At 40.5% G+C, this 24197-nt stretch overlaps 1 protein-coding gene across 4 annotated transcripts in view; it reads left to right on the forward strand.

Annotated features, from left to right (window-relative positions):
• Positions 1-11156: 11156 nt before the first annotated feature.
• Positions 11157-24197, forward strand: part of COLEC11 (collectin subfamily member 11) — a 65255-nt gene continuing 52214 nt past the window's right edge. The window contains exons 1-2 of one of the 4 annotated variants that reach the window (XM_037812965.1): positions 11157-11451; positions 22872-23027. In XM_037812965.1, the coding sequence (XP_037668893.1) occupies positions 22889-23027 (139 nt within the window). In that variant the 5' untranslated portion in view covers positions 11157-11451; positions 22872-22888. The remainder of the gene's footprint in view (positions 11452-22871; positions 23028-24197) is intronic. The other 3 variants (XM_037812963.1, XM_037812966.1, XM_037812964.1) reach the window with 3 other exon arrangements.

Below are 24197 nucleotides of genomic sequence, written 5' to 3' on the forward strand. Positions count from 1 at the left end.
GTGATGAAGTCCCTCAACTTTTGATTATCTGGGAATGTTTTCAACTCCCCCTCATTTTTAACCTCCAGGTGTTTGTGAATTTTCTGAGTCTCTGATGATTATTGACTTCTATTTGTATTCCATTGTGGTCAGAGAATGTGCTTTGAATAATTTCCATTTTTTTTTAATTTATTGAGGCTAGTTTTATGTTCCAGCCCATGGTCTATTCTGGCGAAAGTTCCGTGATCACCAGAGAAGAATGTGTATCCTGGTGATTTGGGATGTAATGTTCTATATATGTCTGTTAAATTTCTCTATATCTCTCTCTCCTTTCTTTGTTTCTCTGTCGGTAGGGCTATCTTTAGTATGTGAAGCAGGGCAGGTCTTTTATTAGCAAAATCTCTCAGCATTTGTTTGTCTGAAAAATTTAAGCTCTCCCTCAAATTTGAAGGAGAGTTTTGCTGGGTAAAGTATTCTTGGTTGGAAATTTTTCTCTCTTAGAATTTTAAATATGTCATGCCACTGCCTTCTCACCTCCATGGTGGCTGCTGAGTAGTCACTACTTAGTCTTATGTTGTTTTCTTTGTATGTGGTGAACTGCTTTTCAGAACTTGCTCCTTCTCTTCAGTATTTGACAGTCTGATCAGAATATGTCTTGGAGGGGGTTTATTTGGATTTATTCTATTTGGAGTTTGCTGGGCATTTATGCTTTGTATTTATATTGTGTAGAAGGTTTGGGAAGTTTTCCCCACAAATTTCTTTGACTACTCTTTCTAGACCTTTACCCTTCTCTTCCCCTTCTGGGACACCAATGAGTCTTATGTTTGGACGCTTTATTTTATCTATCGTATCCCTGAGATCCATTTTGATTTTTTAGATTTCGCCCCCCCATTCTTTCTTTTGTTCTTTCATTTTCTGTTCTGTGGTTCTCGAGGTTGCTGATCATTGTTCAGCTTCCTCTAGTCTTGTACTATGAGTGTCCAGAATCTTTTTAATTTGGTCAACAGTTTCTTTTATTTCCATAAGATCATCTGTTTTTTTTATTTACTCTTGCAATTTCTTCTTTATGCTCTTCTAGGGTCTTCTTCATGTCCTTTATATCCTGTGCCATGCTCTCATTGTTTGTCTTTAGTTCTTTGATTAATTGCTTCAAGTACTGTGTCTCCTCTGATCTTTTGATTTGAATGTTTGGGTTTGGGTTCTCCATATCGTCTGGTTTTTTCATATGCTTTAAAATTTCTGTTGTTTTTGGGCTTTTGGCATTTGCTTTACTTGATGGGATTCTTTTAGGATATGAAGGATTATTCAGACACCAATCTCTAATTTGTCAGATCTGCAGCTTGGTGGCATACACTTTTTCTAACTAACCAGCAAATGGCATCCACAAGTCACCTATTCTCCTCAAGTCAGTTCTCCCCAACTTTGTCTTTGTGGTGTGTGGGGATCTGGTTCTTGTGGGGTCCAATTGGTGCACCAAGTTTGGGTGTGTTGTTGATACTGTCTGCCCTGAATGTGGGGTGTGTGTCTGAGTGGTTAGGGAGGGAGGGCAGCTTTAATAATCAAAGCTCCCAGGTGTTCCTGGAGATTTAAGGCAGTGTCTCTGCCGCTGACCCACAAGTCCTTGGTATTGGCATAGGGTCCCTGGGATTTCCAGGTGGGTTCCCCTTCCCAGCCATGCTCTTCTAGGGTCTTTGCTGAGGGAAGGCTGTGCTACATCACAAGTGTGTGCTGTCCCTCCAGGGAAGCCCTGGGCCACCAGGCCATGCAGGGGTGTTCCCAGCCTGCTGTAAAGATGGCTGTATGGGGCATGTTAATTTCCCCCTTTTCGCACAGCTCTGCCTTCCCAGCTCTGGGACAATTAGCTGTGGGTGCGTGAAAGGCTATTGTCCACGTCCGATATTGTGGTGTGTGCGTGGTGTTGCTGGAAACACTTTCCGTCACACTGGCTCCCTTGGCGTGGCTCTGGGCTGTGGCTCCAGCGCCAGGCAGGAACGTTCCCAGCCTGCTGGGAAGATGGCTGCAAGGGGCGTATTTTTTTCCCCTTTTGGCTCACCTCTGCCCTCCTTGCTCTGAGGCAACTAGCGGTGGGTGCATGAAAGGCTATCTTCCACGCCAGATATTGAGGCGTTCGCACAGCCCTTTCCTGCCGTGCTTCACTGTGTGGTTCTCACTGCCATATCTGCAGCTGCTTTTGTTTTTTTTTTAAAAAAGAACTAGTCCACCTCCAAACGCCAACCCATGGTTCCCCACACCGCAGCGTGGCTGCTGGACATTCAGCAGGCTTACTCACTCGTTTCAGAGTGCAGACTCCCAGTTTCACCAAGTGCATGGTCCCTGTGGATTTAGCAGACCTTGTCCAGCTGGTGCATCGCTGGAGCTGGTGTTGTGGGTCACTTTCTGGCTTTTATCTAGTATTTTTCATGGAGGTGTTTTTTTTGCCCTGTCTTTCCTAGCCACCATCTTAGGTTCTCCCTGTTGGAATTTTGATAGGAATTGTGTTAAACCTGTATATCAATTTGGGAAGAATTATCACCATCATGCAGAATTACCACCTTTTCTATGATACGGTATGTCTCTTCATTTATTGAGATCTTTGATTTCTTCCATCAGCATTTTGTAGTTTTCAGCATAGAGGTCCTGTACATGTTTTATTGGATTTACACCTCTTCTTTTGAGTATTGTAAAAGATACTGTTTTTAATTTCATTTTTCGTATGGTTATTGCTAGTATATTTTTGCATATTTATCTTTTATCTTGTGAACTTGTTGAATTCAGTAGTTCTAGGAATTTTTTTTTGTAGATTCCTTGGGATTTTCTATGTAGACATCAGTCATCTGCTAATAGGGACAGTTTTATTTTTTCCTTTCTGGTCTGTATGCCTTTTATTTCCTTTTCATGCCTTATTGTACTGGCTAGAACTTTTAGCACTATGTTGAATAGGGGCAGTGAGAGTGGGCATCCTTGCCTTGTTCCCTATATTAAGGGAAAAGCATTCAGTCTTTCATCAAGTGTAATGTCAGCTGTAGGTTTATTTTTGTAAAAGCTCTTTCACAAGTTGAAGAAGTTTCCCCTATATTCCTATTTTTCTGAGTTTTTTCTTTTTATCATGAAAGGGTGTTAATTGGGTATTTCAACCCAGTTTTTAACATTAGTGGCTGTTCCAAATGCTTTTTCTGCATTAGTTGATATGATCATGTGATTTTTTTTCATTAACGCATTAGTATGATGGATTACATTGATTGATGTTTGAATATTGAACCTACCTTGCATCCCTGGAATAAAGCACACTTAGTCATAGTGAATAAATCTTTTTCTGTATTAACTGAATTCTATTTACTATATTCTGTTGAGGATTTCTGCATTTATATTTGTGAATGATATTGGTTAATCCAATATTGAGATATTTGTTTTCTTTTTTTCATACCTTTTTTTGCTTTTAGTATCAGGATAATGCCTCATAAAATGATTTGGGAAGTTCTCACTCTTTTTTCTGGAAGAGATTGTGTAGAATTGTTGTTAATTTTCTTGAAATGTTTAGTAGAACTCTTCAGTGAAATCATCTGGGCCTGGATATTTCTTTTTTGGGAGTGTTTAAATTATGAACTCACTTCCCTTAATTGTTATAAGGCTATTCAAATTATTTAGTTCATATTGGGTTAGTTGTGGTAGTTTGTGTTTTTCTAGGAAGTGGTCATTTTATCTAAATTGTCAAATTTATGTGTGCTATCAGGCAGTTAAAAAGGAATTTTTATTAGAACAGTTATAAGTTTACAGAAAAATCATGCAGAAAGTACACAGTTCCCATATACCCACCCCTGACACACACAGAGTTTTCCCTATTATTAACATTTTTTCATTAGTGTTTTACAATAGTTTAAACAATATTATTATAATTATACTATTAACTATAGTCCATAGTTTACATTACGGTTCATTCTTTGTGTTGGACAGTTCTATGGATTTAAAAATTTTTTTTATTCTGGTAACATCTATACAGCCTAAAATTTCCTATTTTAACCATGTTCAAGTATACGGTTCAGTGCTGTTAATTACATTCACAATGTCTACCATTACTACCATCCATACCAAAACTTGGAGCTCCATCACTCCAAACAGAAAATCTGTATCAATTAAGCATTAACTCCCCATTCCCTACCCTCACCCCTGGTAACCTGTTGTGCCGGTTTGAATGTATTGTGTCCCCCAAATGCCATTGTCTTTGTAGTCTTGTGGGACAGACGTTTTCGTGCTGGTTAGATTTGCTTGGAATGTGCCCCACCCAGCTGTGGGTGATGATTTTGATGAGATGTTCCCATGGAGGCATGGCCCCACCCATTCAGGGTGGGCCTTGATCAGTGGAGCTATATAAATGAGCTGACTCAAAGAGAGGGAACTGAGTGCAGCTGGGAGTGATGTTTTGAAGAGGAGCAAGCTTGCTAGAGAGGAACGTCCTGGGAGAAAGCCATTTTGAGGCCGGAGCTTTGGAGCAGACACCAGCTGCCTTCCTAGCTAGCAGAGGTTTTCCGGACACCATTGGCCATCCGCCGGTGAAGACTGTAACTGTGTAGCGAAATAAACCTCCGTTTTATAAAAGCCTATCCATCTCTGGTGTTTTGCATTCTGCAGCATTAGCAAACTAGAACACCTGTGTTCTGATTTCTGACTAAGAATTTACACATTCGAATTATTTCATGTTTGTGAGCTCATATAGTATTTGTTCTTTCATGTCTTGTTCTTATTTTACTCAACTTGGTGTCTTCAAGTTCTATCCATATTGTAGCATGTTTCAGGACTTCATTCCTTCTTATGTCTGAATAATACTTCATTGTAGGTATGTACCACATTTTGTTTATTCATTCATTCATTCATGGACACTTGGGTTGCTTCTCTCTTTGGGCTATTGTGAATAATGCCACCATAAACATTCATGTGCCAAAATCCGTTCTAATCGTTACTTTCAATTCTTTTGGGTGAAGCAAGATTGCTGGGTCACGTGGAATTGGGGATATAATCATTTCCCCTGCAAAAGTCATGTTCATGTTCCAACCCCTGGTGCTGTGAGTGTGAACCCATTTGTAAATAGGACCTTTGAAGATGTTATTAGTTAAGGTGTGTCCAAAATGAATGAGGGTGGGCCTTAATTCAATATTCCTGAAGCCCTTATAAACAAAGGAAATTGGACATGGAAAGAGAAGCCCCAGGAAAAGCAAGAAACGGGAAGTCAATGAAACCTGGAAGAGAAAGAAGACACTGCCATGTGCATTGCCATTTGACAGTAAATCCAAGGAACCCCAAGGATCACTGGCAGCCAGCCCCAGAATGCCACCGTCTTCAAGTTGAAATCATGGCCCCACTGATGCCTTGATTTTGACTTCTCCTAATCTCAAAACCATAAACCAATAAATTCCCATTGTTTAAGCCAACCCATTGTATGGTATTTGGTCTTTGCAGCTGGGAAAATAAAACACATATTAATTTAATAGTTAACTTTCTGAGGAACCACCAAGCTTTTTTCCACAGAAGCTGCACCGTTTTTTGTTCCCACCAACAATGTGCGAGTCTTTGCATTTCTCCACATCCTTGCAAATGCTTATTTTTTAGCTATTCTAGGGGATGTGGAGTGCATCTCATTAAGATTTTAATTTGCATTTTCCTAATAGCTAATAATATTGAACATCTTTTCAGGTGTTTATTGGCCATTTGTATATCTTTGGAGAAATGTCTATTCAAATCCTTGGCCCATTTTTTTTCCAATTCAGTTTTATTGAGGTATATTCACATACCATATAGTCATCCACAGTGTGCAGTTATTCTGAGTCCCATCATATAGTTGTGCATTCATCACCAAATTCAATTTTTAAACATTTTCATTATTCCAAAAAGAAAAAAAAAAAGAAAAAAATACAAGCAAAGAAGAACACTCAAAACATCCCAACTCCCCCTCCCATTATTCATTTAATTTTTGTTCCCATATTTATACTCATTTGTCCATACACTGGATAAAGGCAGTGTGAGCCACAAGGTTTTCAAAATCACAGTCACACCATGTTTACTACATAGTTATGCAATTGTCTTCAAGAATCAAGGCTACTGGGTTGCAGTTCAACAGTTTTGTGTATTTCCTTCTAGCTATTCCAATACACTAAAATCTAAAAAGGGATATCTATATAACTCATAAGAATAAACTCCAGAATAACTTTTCAACTCCATTTGAAATCTCTCAGCCATTGAAACTTTATTTTGTTTCATTTCTCTTCCCCTTTTTTGGTAGAGATTTTCTCAATCCCAAATGCCGGGTCTAGGCTCATCCCTGGGAGTCGTGTCCCATGTTGCCAGGGAGATTTACATCCCTGGGAGTCATGTCTCATGTGGGGGGGAGGGCAGTGAGTTTATCTGCTGAGTGGACTTAGAGAAAGAGAGCCTTGGCCCATTTTTTAAAAAAATTCAGTTTTATTGAGATATATTCACATATCATACAGTTATACTTGGTGTATAATGGACTGTTCACCGTACCATCAAATAGTTGTGCATTCATCACCCCAATCTATTTTTTTTTAATTCAGTTTTATTGAAATATATTCACAAACCATACAGTCATCCATGGTATACAATCAACTGTTCACAGTATGATCATATAGTTATGCGTTCATCACCACAATCTATTTTTGAACATTTTCCTTACACCAGAAAGAATCAGAATAAGAATGAACAATAAAAGTAAAAAAGAACAACCAAATCATCCCCCCATCCCACCCTATTTTTCACTTAGTTTTTGTCCCCATTTTTCTACTCATCCATCCATACACTGGATAAGGGGAGTGTGATCCACAAGGTTTTCACAATCACACTGTCACCCCTTGTAATCTACATTGTTATACAATCATCTTCAACAGTCAAGGCTACTGGGTTTGAGTTTGGTAGTTTCAGGTATTTACTTCTAGCTATTCCAATACATTAAAACCTAAGAAGTGTTATCTATATAGTGCATAAGAATGTCCACCAGAGTGACCTGTCAACTCCATTTGAAATCTCTCAGCCACTGAAGCTTTATTTAATTTTATTTTGCATCCCCTTTTGGTTAAGAAGATGTTCTCAATCCCACGATGCTGGGTCCAGATTCATCCCTGGGGTCATATCCTGCATTGGTCTTGGCCCATTTTAAAAATTGGTATGTTTTCCAAAATAATTTGGGCAAAGAATAAAAATATATTTGCAGAGCCCCGCTGACGAGCTGCAGGAAAATGTGAAAGTGTTGGGCTTCCTCACCTGGACTAATGCTGATGTTGTCACAGGCATTGGGGACTGGAGGTTTGATGTGCCGAGCTCTCTATCATGGGACTTGCCCTTATGAAACTTGCTGCAAAGCAGAGGCTAAACTTACATATAATTGTGCCTATGAGTCTCCCCCTGAGTGCCTCTTTGTTGCTCAGTTGTGGCCCTCTCTCTCTCTAACTAAGCCACCTCAGCAGGTGAACTCACTTCTCTTCCCCCTAAGTGGGACCTGACACCCAGGGGTGTAAATCTCCCTGGCAACGCAGGATATGACTCCCGGGGATGAATCTGAACCCACCACTGTGGGATTGAGAATATATTCTAGACCAAAAGGGGGATGCAAAATGAAAGGATATAGTTTCAGTGGCTGAGAGATTTCAAATAGAGTCGATAGGTCACTCTGGTGGACATTCTTAAGCACTATATAGATAGCACCTCTTAGGTTTTATTCTATTGGAATAGTGTTCTAGTTTGCTAATGCTGCCAGAATGCAAAACACCAGGAATGGATTGGCTTTTATAAAAGGGGGTTTATTTGGTTCCACAGTTACAGTCTTAAGGCCATAAAGTGTCCAAGGTAGCACATCAGCAATTGGGTACCTTCACTGGAGGATGGCCAGTGGTGCCCAGAAAACCTGTCAGCTGGGAAGGCACTTGGCTGGCATCTGCTCCAAAGTTCTGGTTTCAAAATGGCTTTCTCCCAGGACGTTCCTCTCTAGGCTGCAGTTCCTCAAAAATGTCATTCTTAGTTGCACTTGGGATATTTGTCCTCTCTCAGCTTCTCTGGAGCAAGAGTCTGCTTTCAACAGCCATTTTCAAACTATCTTTCATCTGCAGCTCCTGTGCTTTTTTCTAAGTGTCCCTCTTGGCTGTAGCTCCTCTTCAAAATATTACTCACAGCTGCACTGAGTTCCCTCTGCCTGTCAGCTCATTTATATGACTCCACTGACCAAGGCCCACCCTGAATGGGTGGGGCCATGCCTCCATGGAAGTATCCCATCAGAGTTATCACCTACAGTTGGGTGGGACGCATCTCCATGCAAATCTAATCAGCACCAAAACATCTGCCCCACAAGACTGCATCAAAGAATATGGCTTTTTCTGGGGGATGTAATACATTCAAACCTGTACAAATAGCTAGAAGTAAATACCTGAAACTATCAAACTCTAACCCAGTAGTCGGGACTGCTGAAGATGTTTGTATAACAATGTAGATTACAAGGGGTGACAGTGTGATTGTGAAAACCTTGTGGATCACACTCCCTTTATCTAGTGTATCGATGGATGAGTAGAAAAATGGAGACAAAAACTAAATGGAAAATAGGGTGGGATGGGGGGTATGATTTGGTTGTTCTTTTTTACTTTTATTTTTTATTCTTATTCTGATTCTTTCTGATGTAAGGAAAATGTTCAAAAATAGATTGGGGTGATGAATGCATAAATATATGATGGTACTGTGAACAGTTCATTGTACAGGATGGATGATTGTATGGTATGTGAATATATTTCAATAAAACTGAATTAAGAAAAAATTGCAAAAAAAATTGGGATGTTCGTCTTTTTGTTGTTGAGTTGTAGGAGTTCTTTTTATTTCCTTAATATTGAACCCCTATCAGATATATTGTTTCCCAATATTTTTTCCCATTCTGTAGTTTGTCTTTTTACTTCCTTGATAATGTTCTTTGAGGGACAATTTTTAATTTTGATGAAGTCCCATTTCTCTATTTTTTCTTTCGTTGTTCATGATTTTGGTGTAAAATCTAAGAAAATATAAGCTCCTGAAGATGTTCCCCTATGTTTCTTCTAGAGTTTTTTTAGTTTTAGCTCTTATATTTAGGTCTGATCCATTTTGAGTTCATTTTTGTATATGGTATGAGATAGGGGTCCACTTTCATTGTTTTACATGTGGATATCCTGTTATCCCAGATCCATTTGTTGAAGAGACTATTCTTTCCCCATTGAGTGTACTTGTCAGCCTTGTCAAAAATCAATTGGCCATTGTGGTAGTTTGAAGCTGTTATGTACCCCAGAAAAGGCCATGTTCTTTTAATCCATTCTTGTGGTTCCAGACCTATTGTGGGTGGGACTTTTTGGTTAGGTTGGTTCAATTGAGATGTGACCCACCCAATCAAGGTTGGTCTTAATCCTTTACTGGAGTCCTTTATGAGGATAAAAGGCAGAAACATTGAGGGAGAGAGGTAAGAGAGAAATGCCCTGGAGATGCTAAGAGAGGATCCACAGATGCTCAGAGAGAAGCCACCGGAATCAGAAGCTGAAAGCAAGGGAACCCAGGAGCAAAGGACCAGCAGATGCTGGCCGTGTGCCTTCCCATGTGACAGAGGAACCCTGGATCCAGCAGCCTTTCTTCAGAGAAGGTATCAGTCCTACTGATGCCTTAATTTGGATATTTTTTGTGGCCTTAGAACTGTAAATTTGTAAGCTAATATATTTCCATTGTAAAAGTCAACCCATTTCTGGTATGTTGCATTTCGGCAGCTTTAGCAAATGGAAACAGCCATAGATGTGAGGGTTTATTTCTGCATTCTCAATTTGATTCCATTGGTCTATACCTCAGTTCTTGTGCTAGTACGATGCTGTTTTGATTACTGTAGCTTTGTAATAAGTTTCAAAATTGAGAAATGTGATTCCTCCAAATTTGTTCTTCTTTTTCAAGATGGTTTTGGCTATTCAAGGCCCCTTACACTTCCATATGGATTTGATGATTGGATTTTCCATTTCTACAAAGAAAGCTGTTGGAAATTTGATTGGGATTGTGTTGAATTTGTAAATTGCTTTGGGTAGAATTGACATCTTAATATTTAGACTTTCAATCCCATACAAGTACTTTACACCCTTGGTTAAATTTGTTTGATTCTTTTAGTTGCTATTGTAATGGAATATTTTTCTTGATTTCTTTTTCAGATTGTTCTTTATTAGTGAACAGCAACACTACTGATTTTTGTATGTTTATCTTGTATACCTCCACTGTGCTTGATTTGTTTATTAGTTCTTATAGCTTTGTTGTGGATTGTATGGGATTTTCTGTATATAGGATCATGTTATCTGCAAATAGAGAAAGCTTTACCTTTTGTTTCTTTTTCTTGCTTAATTGTTCTGGCTAAAACTTAAAGGATAATGTTGAATAACAAGTGTGACAGTGGGCATCCTTATCTAGTTCCTGATCTTAGAGGGAAAGCTTTCTGTCTTTCATCATTGAGTACGATGTTAGCTGTGGGTTTTTCATATATGCTCTTGTCATGTTGAGGAAGTTTCCTTCTATTCCTAGTTTTCTGCATGTGGGCAGTTTTAATACTGATACTTTTTAATGGATTTTGTGGTGTGTGTGTGGAATTTATTAGTTTTTAAAATTTGTAATTTGTTATGATTTATCTTTTCAGTCCAAATAAATATTAAGCTTTATACCTAACTTTTTAAATAAAGCAGTTTTAGTCACATACTCATACAGTCCATCCAATATATGGGTAGTGATTAAAATTTTGTTATGTATCTTTTTCTTAAAGAAGTCCCACCCAAATTGTATAAACTCCAGGCTACACAAAACCTGGATCTCCTCAGCCCATCACAAAGACTTATTTTTGGTATATATTCTATTGAAATAAATCTTTAATGGTAGAGTAAATTATGGTTTCTCATGGAATAGGTCTAGGCAAACGGTAGTAAAGTAGTTAATGATTTTTGAAGTGTAACCCCAGAAGAAAAAAAAATGAGAGGAAATATGTCAACTGTATTTATTTCTGCCTGAGACAATCAGATGATTGTTACCACTCTTCTTTATACTTTTCTGAATTTCCATAATATTTATGTTTAATTTTTCAAAAGAAAAGAGAGCAAAAGGAGAAAGGATGGGGATGTTTGAGTTAAAGAATTAAAAAGGGCAATTCCAGAAGTGTCCCGCACCTCTCTGAGCTGAGAACCCTGACATCATGGATGTTTTTCAGCTTTCCCACACTCTCGCAGCAGGACAGCTGATGTTATTTCAAACAGGAAACTGTCTGCAGATAACATTGCAACCATTTAGCCTGATTTGCTGAATGCCTGACCGCCGCTGCAGCCGCTTTCTCCTCCAGTGTTGGACCGCGGGCCAGCCTCTGTAAACAGCAGCCATGCGCCTTCTGTGCCCAGTGTCCTCTCCAGCCCGCGACGGTCAGGACGCCCCCTTCGCCTAGTGTGGCCGCCTCAGGTAGGAAACCCTTTGCCTGCTGACTTTTCAGCCCGAAGACGGAGATGTGGGTTTAAATAGTAAGACATTGGTGATAGGAAGGCATTGAGATAGGAAGGCAAGATTCCAAACAGGGTTATAGGTAGGAATGGGTTAAAGCCGGGAACAAGGAGAATTTGTTCTCAGATCCGGGTGAAAGATTTAATCTGTCAAATCAGTCACCAGAATTCCAAGACTTTGATTAATTTAAAATAGTAACGGTGGAAACTTCGTGGAACCAATGGTTGAGATGGATTCAGGTTTATTGGTATTAGATGACTGAGTTAAGCCCTTTTGGCTAACATAAAATTCAAGGCACCTGAGGCCCAGAGAAGTGAGGCTCTTCCCACCCCACTAATTCCAAACAGCAGTATAATAACTGGCTGTAGAACCCAATCTATTATTTCTAAGCATCCCGTGCAGTTTCAAGTTTGACTTGTTGACTGTCTAAAGAGTGAGGCAACATGGACCCAAAGTCAATCTTACTCAGTGACCAATAGCTCTGTTTTAGGAAAGAAAATCTCAGTTGTGATGGGAAGATGGGCTTGAGGGGACAATTTTTAAGAGAGGGGTGCTTTGATTTCAAATAGGGTTCTCTTTTATAGGTGGTGGTGTGGTGTCATCTTGTCTTCAGAAATTGGATAAGAAAAAGTTGCATAGGATCACCACCTCCTGCTGTGATACCTTATAGTTAGGAATTGGCTGACTAGTTAGAACTGAAGTTATATAGGGGTTCTAGATTTAAAAGATAAAGTGTTAAAGCTATCAAATGTACATGACCATGGATTTTTGATTAGATTGGAAACACTTTGCCTGGTGTTAGGCAGAACAATGTCCAAACTTTCACAGCTATTGGATTTAATTCACAATTTTGAAAAATCTATATGTAAAATAACAGAACAAACTGATGTTTTGCTTAAAGGTAGGGAAAGATAATACTTACTTTGTGTTATTGGTAAAGAGATAAGAAAAATATGTGCTATTGGGGTAGAAATCTCTTCCATGCTGTAGCTCCTGGAGAAGGATACTCATCATTTTAGGAAGGAAAACAGTAGGGGAAGACGGAGATGCCAGTTTGTCAGTAAGACACAGGCTCCCTAATGCTTCTCTGGAAGTGGTTCTTGGTAGCATATTTACAGTGACTGTAAATGCTGGGCCCTGCTATAGATATTTAATGAAAATACAGAATTTTTATTTGGGAAACTAAGTCATTAAAATTATATTTCATTTTATAACATATTTCTACTGAGAATTCCAAATTTAATCCCCTTTCCCTTGTTTGTAAAATGTGCCTCCTTTGTTGAAGGGATGGCCCTGGCTGGGAGATAAGGATGTTGTTTTTAAAGAGATCCAACAGGCAGCTTTGGCTTCTCTGTTTATAAAACTAAATTCCTATTCTAAGAAGGGAGTCAGAAGGCAAGAAATATGGGGAAAAGGGCTTCTTCAGTGAGTGTGGTGCCTCCACCCAGCGTCCACTTGCCCGATTCTGGTGGCATGAACCATTGAGCCTGGACCAAGACACTGGGAGCTCCTTGCCCGCAGGGACAGTTCCTTCATCCTGTCTCCCCAGGGCCTAGCAGAGGGCCTGGGCAGCTGGAAAGAAGACAGTAGATGTTTACATAAACGAATTGGTAGATGGATTTATGAATGAATGAATGAATGAATGAATGAATGAAAAATCCTACCTTTAGTTAATTCTGGGTTCCTACCTCTAACTACTTAACTCTTTTCTTGGAAGATTGCAGCTGATCCTTCCTGAACTCATTCTTGAGAATTCTGTAGAGTCAGATGCAACGCAAGTTCTGCTGTACAACATGGTTGTCCCCCGATAGAATAATTTTTCACTAGAGAAGAAAAATCTAAACCTAATTTGTATTCAGCAAATAACGAGAAGCAAGTATAGGCCTGACCACGAGAGTAGGTGGAATGAGTGTTTCTTGTTATTTTTAATGGGTACATTCTGGAAAGAATCAAAATATTCCATGCTAAGGGAGTGGCTAAGTACATGGTTAAGAACACTATGGAATAATCAGGTATGGCCACATCCTGTGTGGTGCCCATTGTTAAAAAATTATTAGGAATTTTAGGATGGTGACAGCAGAGCAATAAACCAAGCATGAGACTCTTCTGTGTGTGGGTCCTAGTGTGGCTGTATGGGCATTAACAATTATAAAAACTCTAGGAACAGAAAACTGCATAAGAAGAACAGCATCAAGTTCTGTCTCTATTACAATCAAGAACTTCTGTTTGGATGTTAGTGTTTTCCATTAGTTCGTTCGTTCTTTTGTTCATTCATTCATTCATTCATGCTCTTGTTCACTCATTCAGTTCAGCACCTGCAAAACTCCAGGCATTTGAGTCCCCAGGGCCCTTTACCAGTCACAGAACTTTGTATGTACTCAAACTTACTTCAAAGACAAATTATTCACACATGGACCTGTACTTGAAGAGAACAAGGAAACATGAAAGGAGTGAAGCTAATCTTAGGGGGCCCTGGATTGTAACTGAAGTGTGCTTCCCTTTTTAAGTTTTCTTTACTGTTACCATGATTATGTGAACATAAGTGAGAAGGTCGAGTGGTCAGAGGCAGCAGTAATGGGAAGAGGTGGGTTTAGAGTCAGGAACACCCAGCTCCAAAGGCTACCTCTGATATCTGGGGCTGATATTCCACTTCCCTGTGCTACATTTTCTTTATCTTTAAAATTAGGAATCATAATATTTCACCAGGTTTTGTTTGTTTGTCTGTTTTTTGGGTTTTTGTTTTTTGCTTTATTTTCTTGCTCATCTGCCCATACACTGGATAAAGGGAGTGTCAGTCACAAGGTTTTCACCATCATCCGGTCACCCCATAAAAGCTATATAGTTATACACTCATCATCAAGAATCCGGATTACAGTTCAACAGTTCAGTGTATTAGTTATTCTAATACACTAAAAACTAAAAAGGGATATCTATATAATGCATAAGAATAATCTCCAGATTGATCCACAAGGTTGTTTTGAGGATTAAATAAGATCCATGTGTCCATATTTTGTACACAATAAATCTGGGCTCCTTCTCGTCTCCCTGCCTCCCCCAAAAAAAGAATAAAATAAGTGCTGACTATCCTAGTTAAAGAGCAGGATCTATCCTCACTGTAATGCACAGAAAACTGAAAATTGGGTAGAATTAAGAAGGAAATTAACAGCAATAAGATGTAGGCTGCAGTCCCATTTTCCTCACTCATTGTATAATTCTGGGGAAATCATTAATTTCTTTTATCTTTGGTTTCTTCACCTGTAAAATGGGAATAATAGTGCTCATCCCTGTGGAGTATTATATGAGAATTGTTATTTTCTCCAATATAATGACAATCATCTTGTTTCTTGTTCCTTTGCAAGGTCAGCTCTTATTATAAGTGATGACACATAAAGAAGTGGCCTCATGTGGCACTTGGTGATCAACACTAAAAGATGTCACAGAATGGAAACAGAATTTACTTGTGCACATTTGATAGGAGAATTGATTAAAGCATGGGCACTTTACAGGAGATTTGTAGAACATTTTTAGTTAGAAACTCTGGCTTCCAGCACTTTCAGTTGTCTAGTAGCTCATTCTTGGCTCTGGGGCTCTGTGCTTTAATTTAGGGCTACCTTACAATATGGAACAATAGTAATATTAATAGCTCATTGAGTGAGCACTCACTATGGGCCAGGCACTGTGTGAAGAGTTTCGTAAGTATTATCATCACATGTATTCCTCCAGATAAGCCTAGGAGGTGATTACCTCTACTATATGATGAGGACACAGGTTTACAAAGGATATGCAGTTTGGCCAAGGTACTGGTAAGTGGTAGCGCCAGGCTCACAGCTTCCCTGTAAACATTATGCTGTGAGACACTGGCCTCACGTGGTGGCTCCCTAAGTGGTACCACCGCGACTTCCTCAAAGGCACGTGGAGGCGAGAACTGGCAGGCCCTCCTCCCCACTGTTATTGAGGACGAGCTCAGCACCATCAGCTGTGTCCTCCTATCCCTTCCAGCTTCTCTCCCTATCCCAACATGTATCAGTGACTGATGCTGTCTGCATTAATGTAATTAGATAACAAATAAACTATAGCCACCTGCAGCAGCATGGATGAATCTTGGCATATAGTGTGGAGTTAACCCAAGTCACAGAAGACTACATACAATAGAATATAATATTTTACAAAGCTCAAAAATGAGCAAAACTAGACTCTCTCTCTCTCTCTCTCTCTCTCTCTCTCTCTATATATATATATATATATATATATTTTTTTTTTTTTTCTTTTTTTCCCAGCAGTCCCAGCTGGTTTATTGTGGGCAAGAGAGCACTGCAGCCGACGCTCCTTCAAGGGCACAGGTGGTGGGGGGAGTGGGCCAGGAGCGAGAGGGGTGCGGAGGTCCGAGGCCTGGTCTCTGGGGGCTGATACTATAATAATATATATATTATTCAATTTTATTGAGATATATTCTCGTACCATACAGTCATCCAAAGTGTACTATCAGTTGTTCATAGTACCATCATATCGTTGTGCATTCATCACCCCAAAGTATTTATCGAACATTTTCCTTGTAAGAGAAAAAGTGAAAATAAGAATAAAAAATAAAAGTAAAAAAAGAACACCCAAATCATTTACCCCCTCCCACCCTATTTTTCATTTAGTTTTTTGCCCTCTTTTTCTACTCGTCTGTCCATACACTGGATAAAAGGACTGCAATCCACAAGGGTTTTACAATCACACTGTCACCTCTTGTAAGCTGCATTGCTATACAATCGTCTTCAATAGTCAAGGCTACTGGGTTGTAGTTTGATAGTTTCAGGTATTTACTTCTAGCTATTCCAAAGCATTAAAACCTAAAAAGGGTTATCTGTGCAGTGCATAGGAATGCCCACCAGAGTGACCTCTTGACTCCATTTGGAATCTCTCAGCCAGTGAAACTTTATTTCATTTCACATCCCCCTTTTGGTCAAGAAGATGTTCTCAATCCCACGATGTCAGGTCCAGATTCATCCCTGGGAGTCATATCCCACATTGCCAGGGAGATTTACACCCCTGGGAGTCAGATCCCACGTAGGAGGGAGGGCAGTGAGTTCACCTGCCGAGTTGGCTTAGCTAGAGAGAGACGCCACATCTGAGCAACAAAGAGGAACTCGGGGAGACTCTTAGCACACTTATAAGGAGGTTTAGCCTCTCCTTTGCAGTAACGAGCCTCATAAGGGCAAGTCCCGAAATAGAGGGCTCGGCACATCAAACTGTCAGTCCTCAATGTTTGTGAGAACATCAGCAGCTATCCAGGTGCGGAAGTCCAACACCTCTGCATTTTCCCCCAGCTCCTCAGGGGGGCCCTGCATATATATTTTTATTCTCTGCTCAAATTATTTTGGGATGTGTCGCTATTTCACACTAACTTATGCAAACTTACCAGGTCTCACTTCCTATTAAAAGTTCCATGTAATTATGGTATTTGAACAAACCGTACGAGTTAAATTGTTTAGGAAATATAGATCTTGCACCAACTAAACATCTCTTCTCTTGGTCTTACATGGCATTTGAGGTTTTAAAACACAGTCAGTATTGTCCTTTACCCTTTGGCCTGATTTGCCATAGTCTTAACCACATCTGCATCATTCATATCTCTAGTTGAAGTCTGGGCTCTTTTTTCAGCTTTTTTAACAGTAGCTATATGTTGTGATATTGACATTCATATCTGCCGAGTTCTAGCTCTGAGTTTCAGGTGTCACACAGATACCCAACGTTCTAGAGACCAATTAGGTTATACACAAAGGGATCAGCATCTCAGAGTTTGGAGATAGCCATTACAATTCAGGAACAGATTTGACTGCTGTAAGAGCTTGCAATCTAGGGACCATTACAACAATCGTTCCCCTGTTAGGCTGTGCTGTAAGATTCAATTCTGAGTTTACACATTGTAGTTAGTCCATATTGGTGAGGCATCATAGTGTTTGCCTTTGTTTCTGGTGTAGTTCACTCAAAATGCTGTCTACAGGATCCATTCACCTCATTGCGTGTCTCACAGCTCCACTCCTGGCAGTTGCTCAATATTCCATTGTATGCACACACAACAGTTCACCATTCTGTTCCTCAGTGGATGTACTCTTAGGCCACCTCCACCCATTGCAAATCATGCATACTCTCTTCATAAACACCAGTGTGCAAATGTCCATTCATGTCTCTGCTCTCAGATCCTCCAAGTTTATGCCCCCTAATGAGGTTGCAGGACCTTATGGCACCCACATACTTAGCTTCGTGTGGAACCACCCCACCGTCCTCCAGAAAGGCTATACCATTCTACCCTCTAACTGACAGTAAATACGTACATCCTTCTCTCCATGTTTTCTCCAGTACTTTTATCCCTGTTTATACTTTTCCATGCAATTTTATAGAGCTATATTCACAAACTATGTAATTATCCACAGTGTACAATCAGTTGTTTACAGTATCGTCATACAGTTGTGTATTTATCACCAGAGTCAGCACCTGAACATATTGATTGTTAAAAAAAAAGGTTTTTAAAATAAATAATAACAAAGATAATAAAAAGAAAATTAAATATCATACAATACAATCTAATAGTAGGGTATATAATAGACAACACCACCGCTACCAAAAATCCCATATCCCTCCGTTATATCCCCCCCCATACACATTCAGCTTTGGTATATTGCCTTTGTTACATTTAATGGAAGCATATTACCATAGACTCCAGTTTGTTTTGATTATATTTTTCCCCAATACCATCCCCTTTCCAACACTCTGCATGATTGACATTCATTTGTTCTCCCACATGCAAGAACAGTTTTGTATTTGTACATTTAGTCACAATCACTGACCACTCCAGTTTTTGCTAAGTTAAACAGTCCCAGTCTTTATGTTCTATCTTTACCTCAGGTGTCATTCATGCCCCTAGCCCACCTCTTTCAGCTTTACTCATGGACATCTTTGTTCAGTATACTTACAATATTGTGCTACCATCACACAGTATTATGCTATCTATTTCTGGATCTATACAATCAAGCCTGTTGAACATTCTGTAGTCCTTCAGCATCAAATGCCTGACCTCTACCTTCTTTCTATCTCCTGGTAGCCTGTGTTATCAGTTTTTAACTCTCAGGGTTTGCTTATTAATGTTAGTTGATAATATATTTTTAAAGAATGCATGCACATACAGTAAAAAGCAGCGACAGAATGATGAATTCAGAACTCTGGGTAATGGTTTCTCAGTGGGCAGGCAGGGGAGTGGGTGGAACACACCGGGATTTGAGCATCAGCCACATTTTATTTCTGAACTTGGGTGGGCTCATGAATCACAGATGATCATTTTATGGTTGAGATTCACAGCATTCACAGAAGTTACATATATGCTTTGTATATATTAAATATCAACCACTGAGAACTAGAGGAGAATCTAAAGAAGCACCTCACAAAATATTACTGATTGTTAATGCTGGACGATGGGTATCAAGAGGCTCATTATACTAGTTTTGTGTATATTTGAAATTTTCCAATAATAAAATGTTAAAAAATGATACAGAAAGCCTCATCCAGAGAATGCTGGGTGCCAGGTGAGAGGCATGGCTCGACGCACCGGGAGCACAGAGGTGAATCAGACAGACAGAACTTATGTCCAGGGACAGGCCACCAGCTCGTGGGGGCTCCCACTGGGCCCCTCGGGCTTTTCCTCAGCTGGGATTTCAGGACAGCATTTGACTTGCTTCGGCTGTTCTGGTGGCTCAGATTCTCTCTCCTCTTTTTTCCTTTCATTCCTGATCGAGGATTTAGAAACACTTACAGGCTACTCTGGTTTAATTTTTCTTCTCTTACCAAAAGCAGAAACTCAGCAGGCACCACTCTTTGTTTTCTGCTTAATTCTTTTCCTGCTTACTCCCCTGTAAGCTCCTATTCACTTCTGTGAAAGTGTCTGTTTTTCTGACTTGTCCCAGCTTTTGAACATCTGAATAAAAGTGTGGGAGGTAAGCGGGCATTTTATTAATTAACCTCTAGCTCCCTTGACTTTTCCATTTCCCACCTTCTCCACATTTCACAAAGAGAAAAACCTCATCATATCATCAAAAGCATCAGGTGGAAACTGAGCATTCCAGGAGAATGAATAGCAGGAGCTCAGACCTGGAAGAGGAAAATCATCAGTGACCAGATGCAGTATTTAAATGAGGAGATTCTAATGCTGACACTTTGAATGTAGTGTAGTCTTGGCTTACCTGGTTTTCGTTTTATTATTTCGAGCTTTAAGATACCTTTATCTCCCCTAAGCCATTTCAGGACACATGGGAGGAAATGTGGCTTTACCTTTCACATCTCTTCATTTTTACAAAGTTATGATAGATAAGTTCAACTCTCTTCAAATTTACATTCCTAGTGAGTGGAATTCTTTAAACCCTACTGTTTAAATATTTTGCATTGCTCACTCCCTTTCTCCTTCTCCTCTCCTTACCTTCATTAACCATTCCCTTAACTTAAAGTGAATATTTAATATTTAATGTTCATAACTAACATTATAAAAATAATCCCCACAGGATCTTTTCTTTCATTACCACTGGCAGGGAATTTTTCTCAGAAGTGGAAGATTTTCAAATGACAGCCTCTCGTGCTGTAGAGACCAGATTTGTTAATGATCATGAGAAGTAGTGTTTTTCAAAATCTGATGCTCGGGTGGCAGTGTATCAGTGAAAGAGTTCCGTGGATGTCTTGGCAGTTCCTTGTATTTCTAAGGGGACCCTTGGAAATGAGTGTGATAGGATTTCAGGCTCTAAAGATGTGTCAAAAGATGTGTGTTAACCACAAAGTCTGAGGATGGGGGTCTCTCCAGACTCCAGGGGCCATGACTACATGGGGGTTGTAAGATCTATTCCAACGTTTCATTCCCCCATCTCTTGTATGGGATGAACAAATGATAGATCTAAGAAGGCTCTTGACTTGGGAATCCCCCTGCCTCAGATTGTCTTTCTCTGACAGTTAACACATTTCATTTTGGGACTGAGAGGGTACCAGCCTGGAATTTATGGGGAGAAAATGCAGTGACACCTTTAGGTCTTGACCTTGTCCTAACTGCCTACCCAGCAATTCTACTTATAAGACATTTCAGACTCATAATGTCAAAAATCAAACTCCTGCTCCCACTCACAAATGTGTTCCTGGCCTCTCCATGTTTTCTCTTCCTCAATGTTTGGCTACACTACTATCTAGTTGCTAAGTCAAAAGCATGGAGTCATCGTTGACTCCTCTCTCTCATTCCCTACATCTGACCCATCAGCAAATCTGACCTCTTTATGTCACCTTCGCCTCTATCCAGGAGTCTAAGCTATTTTCACCCCTCCCGCTGTAGTCCAAACCACCATCCTTTCTCACCTGGTTTCTTGCAATCACCTTCTATTTTGGTCTCCTTGCTTCCATTCTTATTCCCTTACAATCTGGTCTTCAAAGAAGAGCCAGGGTGATGATTTTATAATGTTGTTCCCCTGACCGAAGCCTTCCATCCCATTTAGGGGGGAAAACCCAACAACCCCCAAACCAAAGGTGTTAATATAACCTGCAGGACCCATGCATGGTGACCCTTGGCCACTTCTCCTACCACATCTTCTGCCTCTTAGTCATTTGCTTCCTTTGCTCCCACCACACTAACCTACTTCTTTGCCTCAAACTGTCCAGGCATGCTCCAGGGTTTTTATACTCAGTGTTTCCTTTCCCTGAAATTTTCCTCCCTCAGATGCTCTTCCCTTGAATTGCTTCCTCACCTACCTCATTAGGAAAGACTTCCCTGGAGACTGTCTCTAAAATAGCATCCAGCTCTCTGCCTCACTAGCTCTTATTACTATCTGTCATTATGTATCTTGTTTGTTTGTCTCTTCTGACTGGAATATGAACCTAATGATATTGATACTTTGCTTTGTTCATTGCTCTGCTCTGTGTCCAGAACAGTGCCTGGCATATGGAAGGCATCTCTACACATTGTTGAATGAATGAATGAATGAAATGACTCTAGGAAGGAGCCTTCTTTTTTTTTGATTAATAGGTGCTACTATTTTTAAGTAGCCATCACACTCTACAATGAGCATTTTCTTTTTACTGCTTGGCCCCAGGGTCCAGATTGAGCCTTCATCTTTCTCTGCTATGCTCCAGGGATTCTTTCAGCTCTCTTCCCTTCTTTCCTCTCCTTTCCCTTTTCTTTGATTTCCTCTATGCTTCAAGGGTTCTTCTTCCTTCATGTAAGGAGTATCCTTTGCCCTTTTAATTTTTAAAGTTTTGATGACAAGCATGATAAGAAAATGAAGGGGTCAACAAACACTCCTGCCCCTCCTGGGAAAGTCGCAGAACTGATGAAGTCATTTGTTTCAATTTTAAAATCTCTCAGATGAGCAAGTAGTGGTTTGAATGAGTTTGCTTGCCCACAGCTCCTCAGTTCCACTATTTCTGAGGGTGGGGCTCCCTGTCTTTCCCCTACTAATCTTATTTTGCCTTTCAGTTCAAGATGTATTTGCTGCCAAGCCATCAGTGCCCTTTGTCTCTGGTGGCTTTCCAATCTCTGAAACCTGCTGTCCTGGGTGACACTGGTATGAAGGCCCAGCCAGCCCAGGAACGACCCCCTTTAAGCATTTGCAGGCAGACAAGTAATCACTGATTCTTCGTCTATGAATTAAATAATTAAATATCTAGCTCCCATTTTGTGCCTGGGTCATTTCCTTCTAGAAATTTTCTTGACCACTCTCCAATCTCCTTCCTCTTTCCCACCCTAGCTCTGTATTAGATGTACTTCTGTGCTCCTAGGAATCCTGTACAGAGTCCCATCTCTTTTCATCTGTATTGGAATCGTCTGTACTAAAAATTAGAATGTGAGCTCTTTGAGGACAGGAATCTTTGTTTTGTTCCCTGATGTATCTCAAATGCCACTCCAGTGCCTGGCCCATAATAGGCGTTCAATAAACATTTATTGATCAGAAGCTGGAACTGCATTTTACTAAATGCCCTGAGCCTAACAGCATCTAGCAATGAAATTTCTCAGGAAAGGTTTATTACTAGATACATGAGGGAGTGAGTGAAGGCACAAATGTCTTGCATTGTAAGAGGTACCCCCCTCTCCACCCACCCACCCCCTACCAAAAAAAAAAAAGAATATAGGGCTTAATTGGGCGAGGTGGGGGTGGGGGTGGGAGTGAGTACTCATGAAAAAGGTGAGCAGGGGCGTGAGGCTCCGCTGTGGACATCCAGTGCTCTGGTGAGTTCTGGGGGATGCACACAGGGTGCCCCATCTTCCTGATCCCACAGGAGGAGCTCGGACCGGGAGCTTGGGCTTTTGGCCCTGCACACTGTCAACTGCTGTTCTGTTTTCAGAATTCCCATCACTATTTATTCTTTCTTTTTCTTAGGAGTCAATGACCTGCAAATGCTCATTATGAAGCGGCATCTGGCTTTCCTGGGCCCTCTAATTGGCCTCGCCTTCCTGTCGCTGCTAAGGTCTGGATATCCTCAACAGACTGCCGAGGAAGCCTGCTCTGTGCAGATTCTTGTCCCGGGCCTCAAAGGTAACGCTTCCGGCCCCCCTCCTCTGGATTCTGAGCCAGGAGGCCTCCTGGGGCCTTCCTGGGGCCTTACGAGGGCCTTTCTGGGGTCTTCCTTGTCAGCTGGGCCTCCACAGCAGCAGCCGGCTGCAGGGAGCTGCTTGCCTCAGACGTCCTGGGGTCCCCAGTGGGCCTGGCTCAGTATCTGTCACACAGTGGGGAAAGCACTAGAGACGGGTTTCTAATTCCAGCTCTGTGACGGACTGTGACCCTGGGCGAATCTCCTCCCCTCTCTGGGCCTCAGATTTCCCATCTGTAAAATCAAGGGGTTGGACTGAAAGTCCAAAGTTTCTTCAGCTATGGAATTCTGAAATTCTGAAGATGGCAATTTATCGGCAACTCACCTCTCTCCACTGGGACCCTCTATGATGGCAACTGACATTTGTTTCAGGTGCTATGCACATTATCTCATGTGACCCTCGTCATGAGATGATCTCACTTAATCCCATTTTACGGATGAGGAAATTGAGATTCTGAGAAATCTAGCAGTTTGCCTAAGGTCGTGCAGCTCTGAAGCCTGAGTTCCTTCTGTGCTGGTTCCTGGGAGCTCTTTATTCTTTCCTTTTTTTTTTTTTAAATTAAAAAAAATTCTTGTTGTTTTATCTATAACTTATTTCCAGGTGGAGGTAGTTCTGCAGATCAGATATGGGGATGAACAGCAGCATATAGCAAAATGTTCCTGAGGCTGTAGTACCTAACCTATAAGTATCTTTGTTTCGGAAAATTAATAGTTTCTATGAAGTGTAGATAAAAGATTCCAAAACTTAGTGCTTTCTAAGCAGGAGCTGCTATGTAATTTGTGGGGTTCATGTAAAACGAAAATGTGGAACTTCTTGTTAAAATTTATTAAGAACTCAAGATGGTGACAGAAGAGTGTAAAACCGAGGGTGGGTCTCTTCTGAGTGTGGGGCCTTGTGTAACTGCACAGGTGACAAATCCACGAAGCCGGCCCTGGTCATAAGTACTGGCTTTTGTGAACCCCTCATCTATCACTTAGAGAAGTTTAAGAGATCATTCAAGGTTATGAAGAATGGCATACGTTTACTTTCTGCGTCCCCAAATTCAATTTGCCTCTTCCCCATCTCTACATGGGCTGCTTGGGACGTGTGGACTCCTATGAGCCTTGGCTCTGCC

This window comes from Choloepus didactylus, chromosome 20 (assembly GCF_015220235.1).
Source record: "Choloepus didactylus isolate mChoDid1 chromosome 20, mChoDid1.pri, whole genome shotgun sequence".
Lineage (NCBI taxonomy): Eukaryota > Metazoa > Chordata > Mammalia > Pilosa > Megalonychidae > Choloepus > Choloepus didactylus.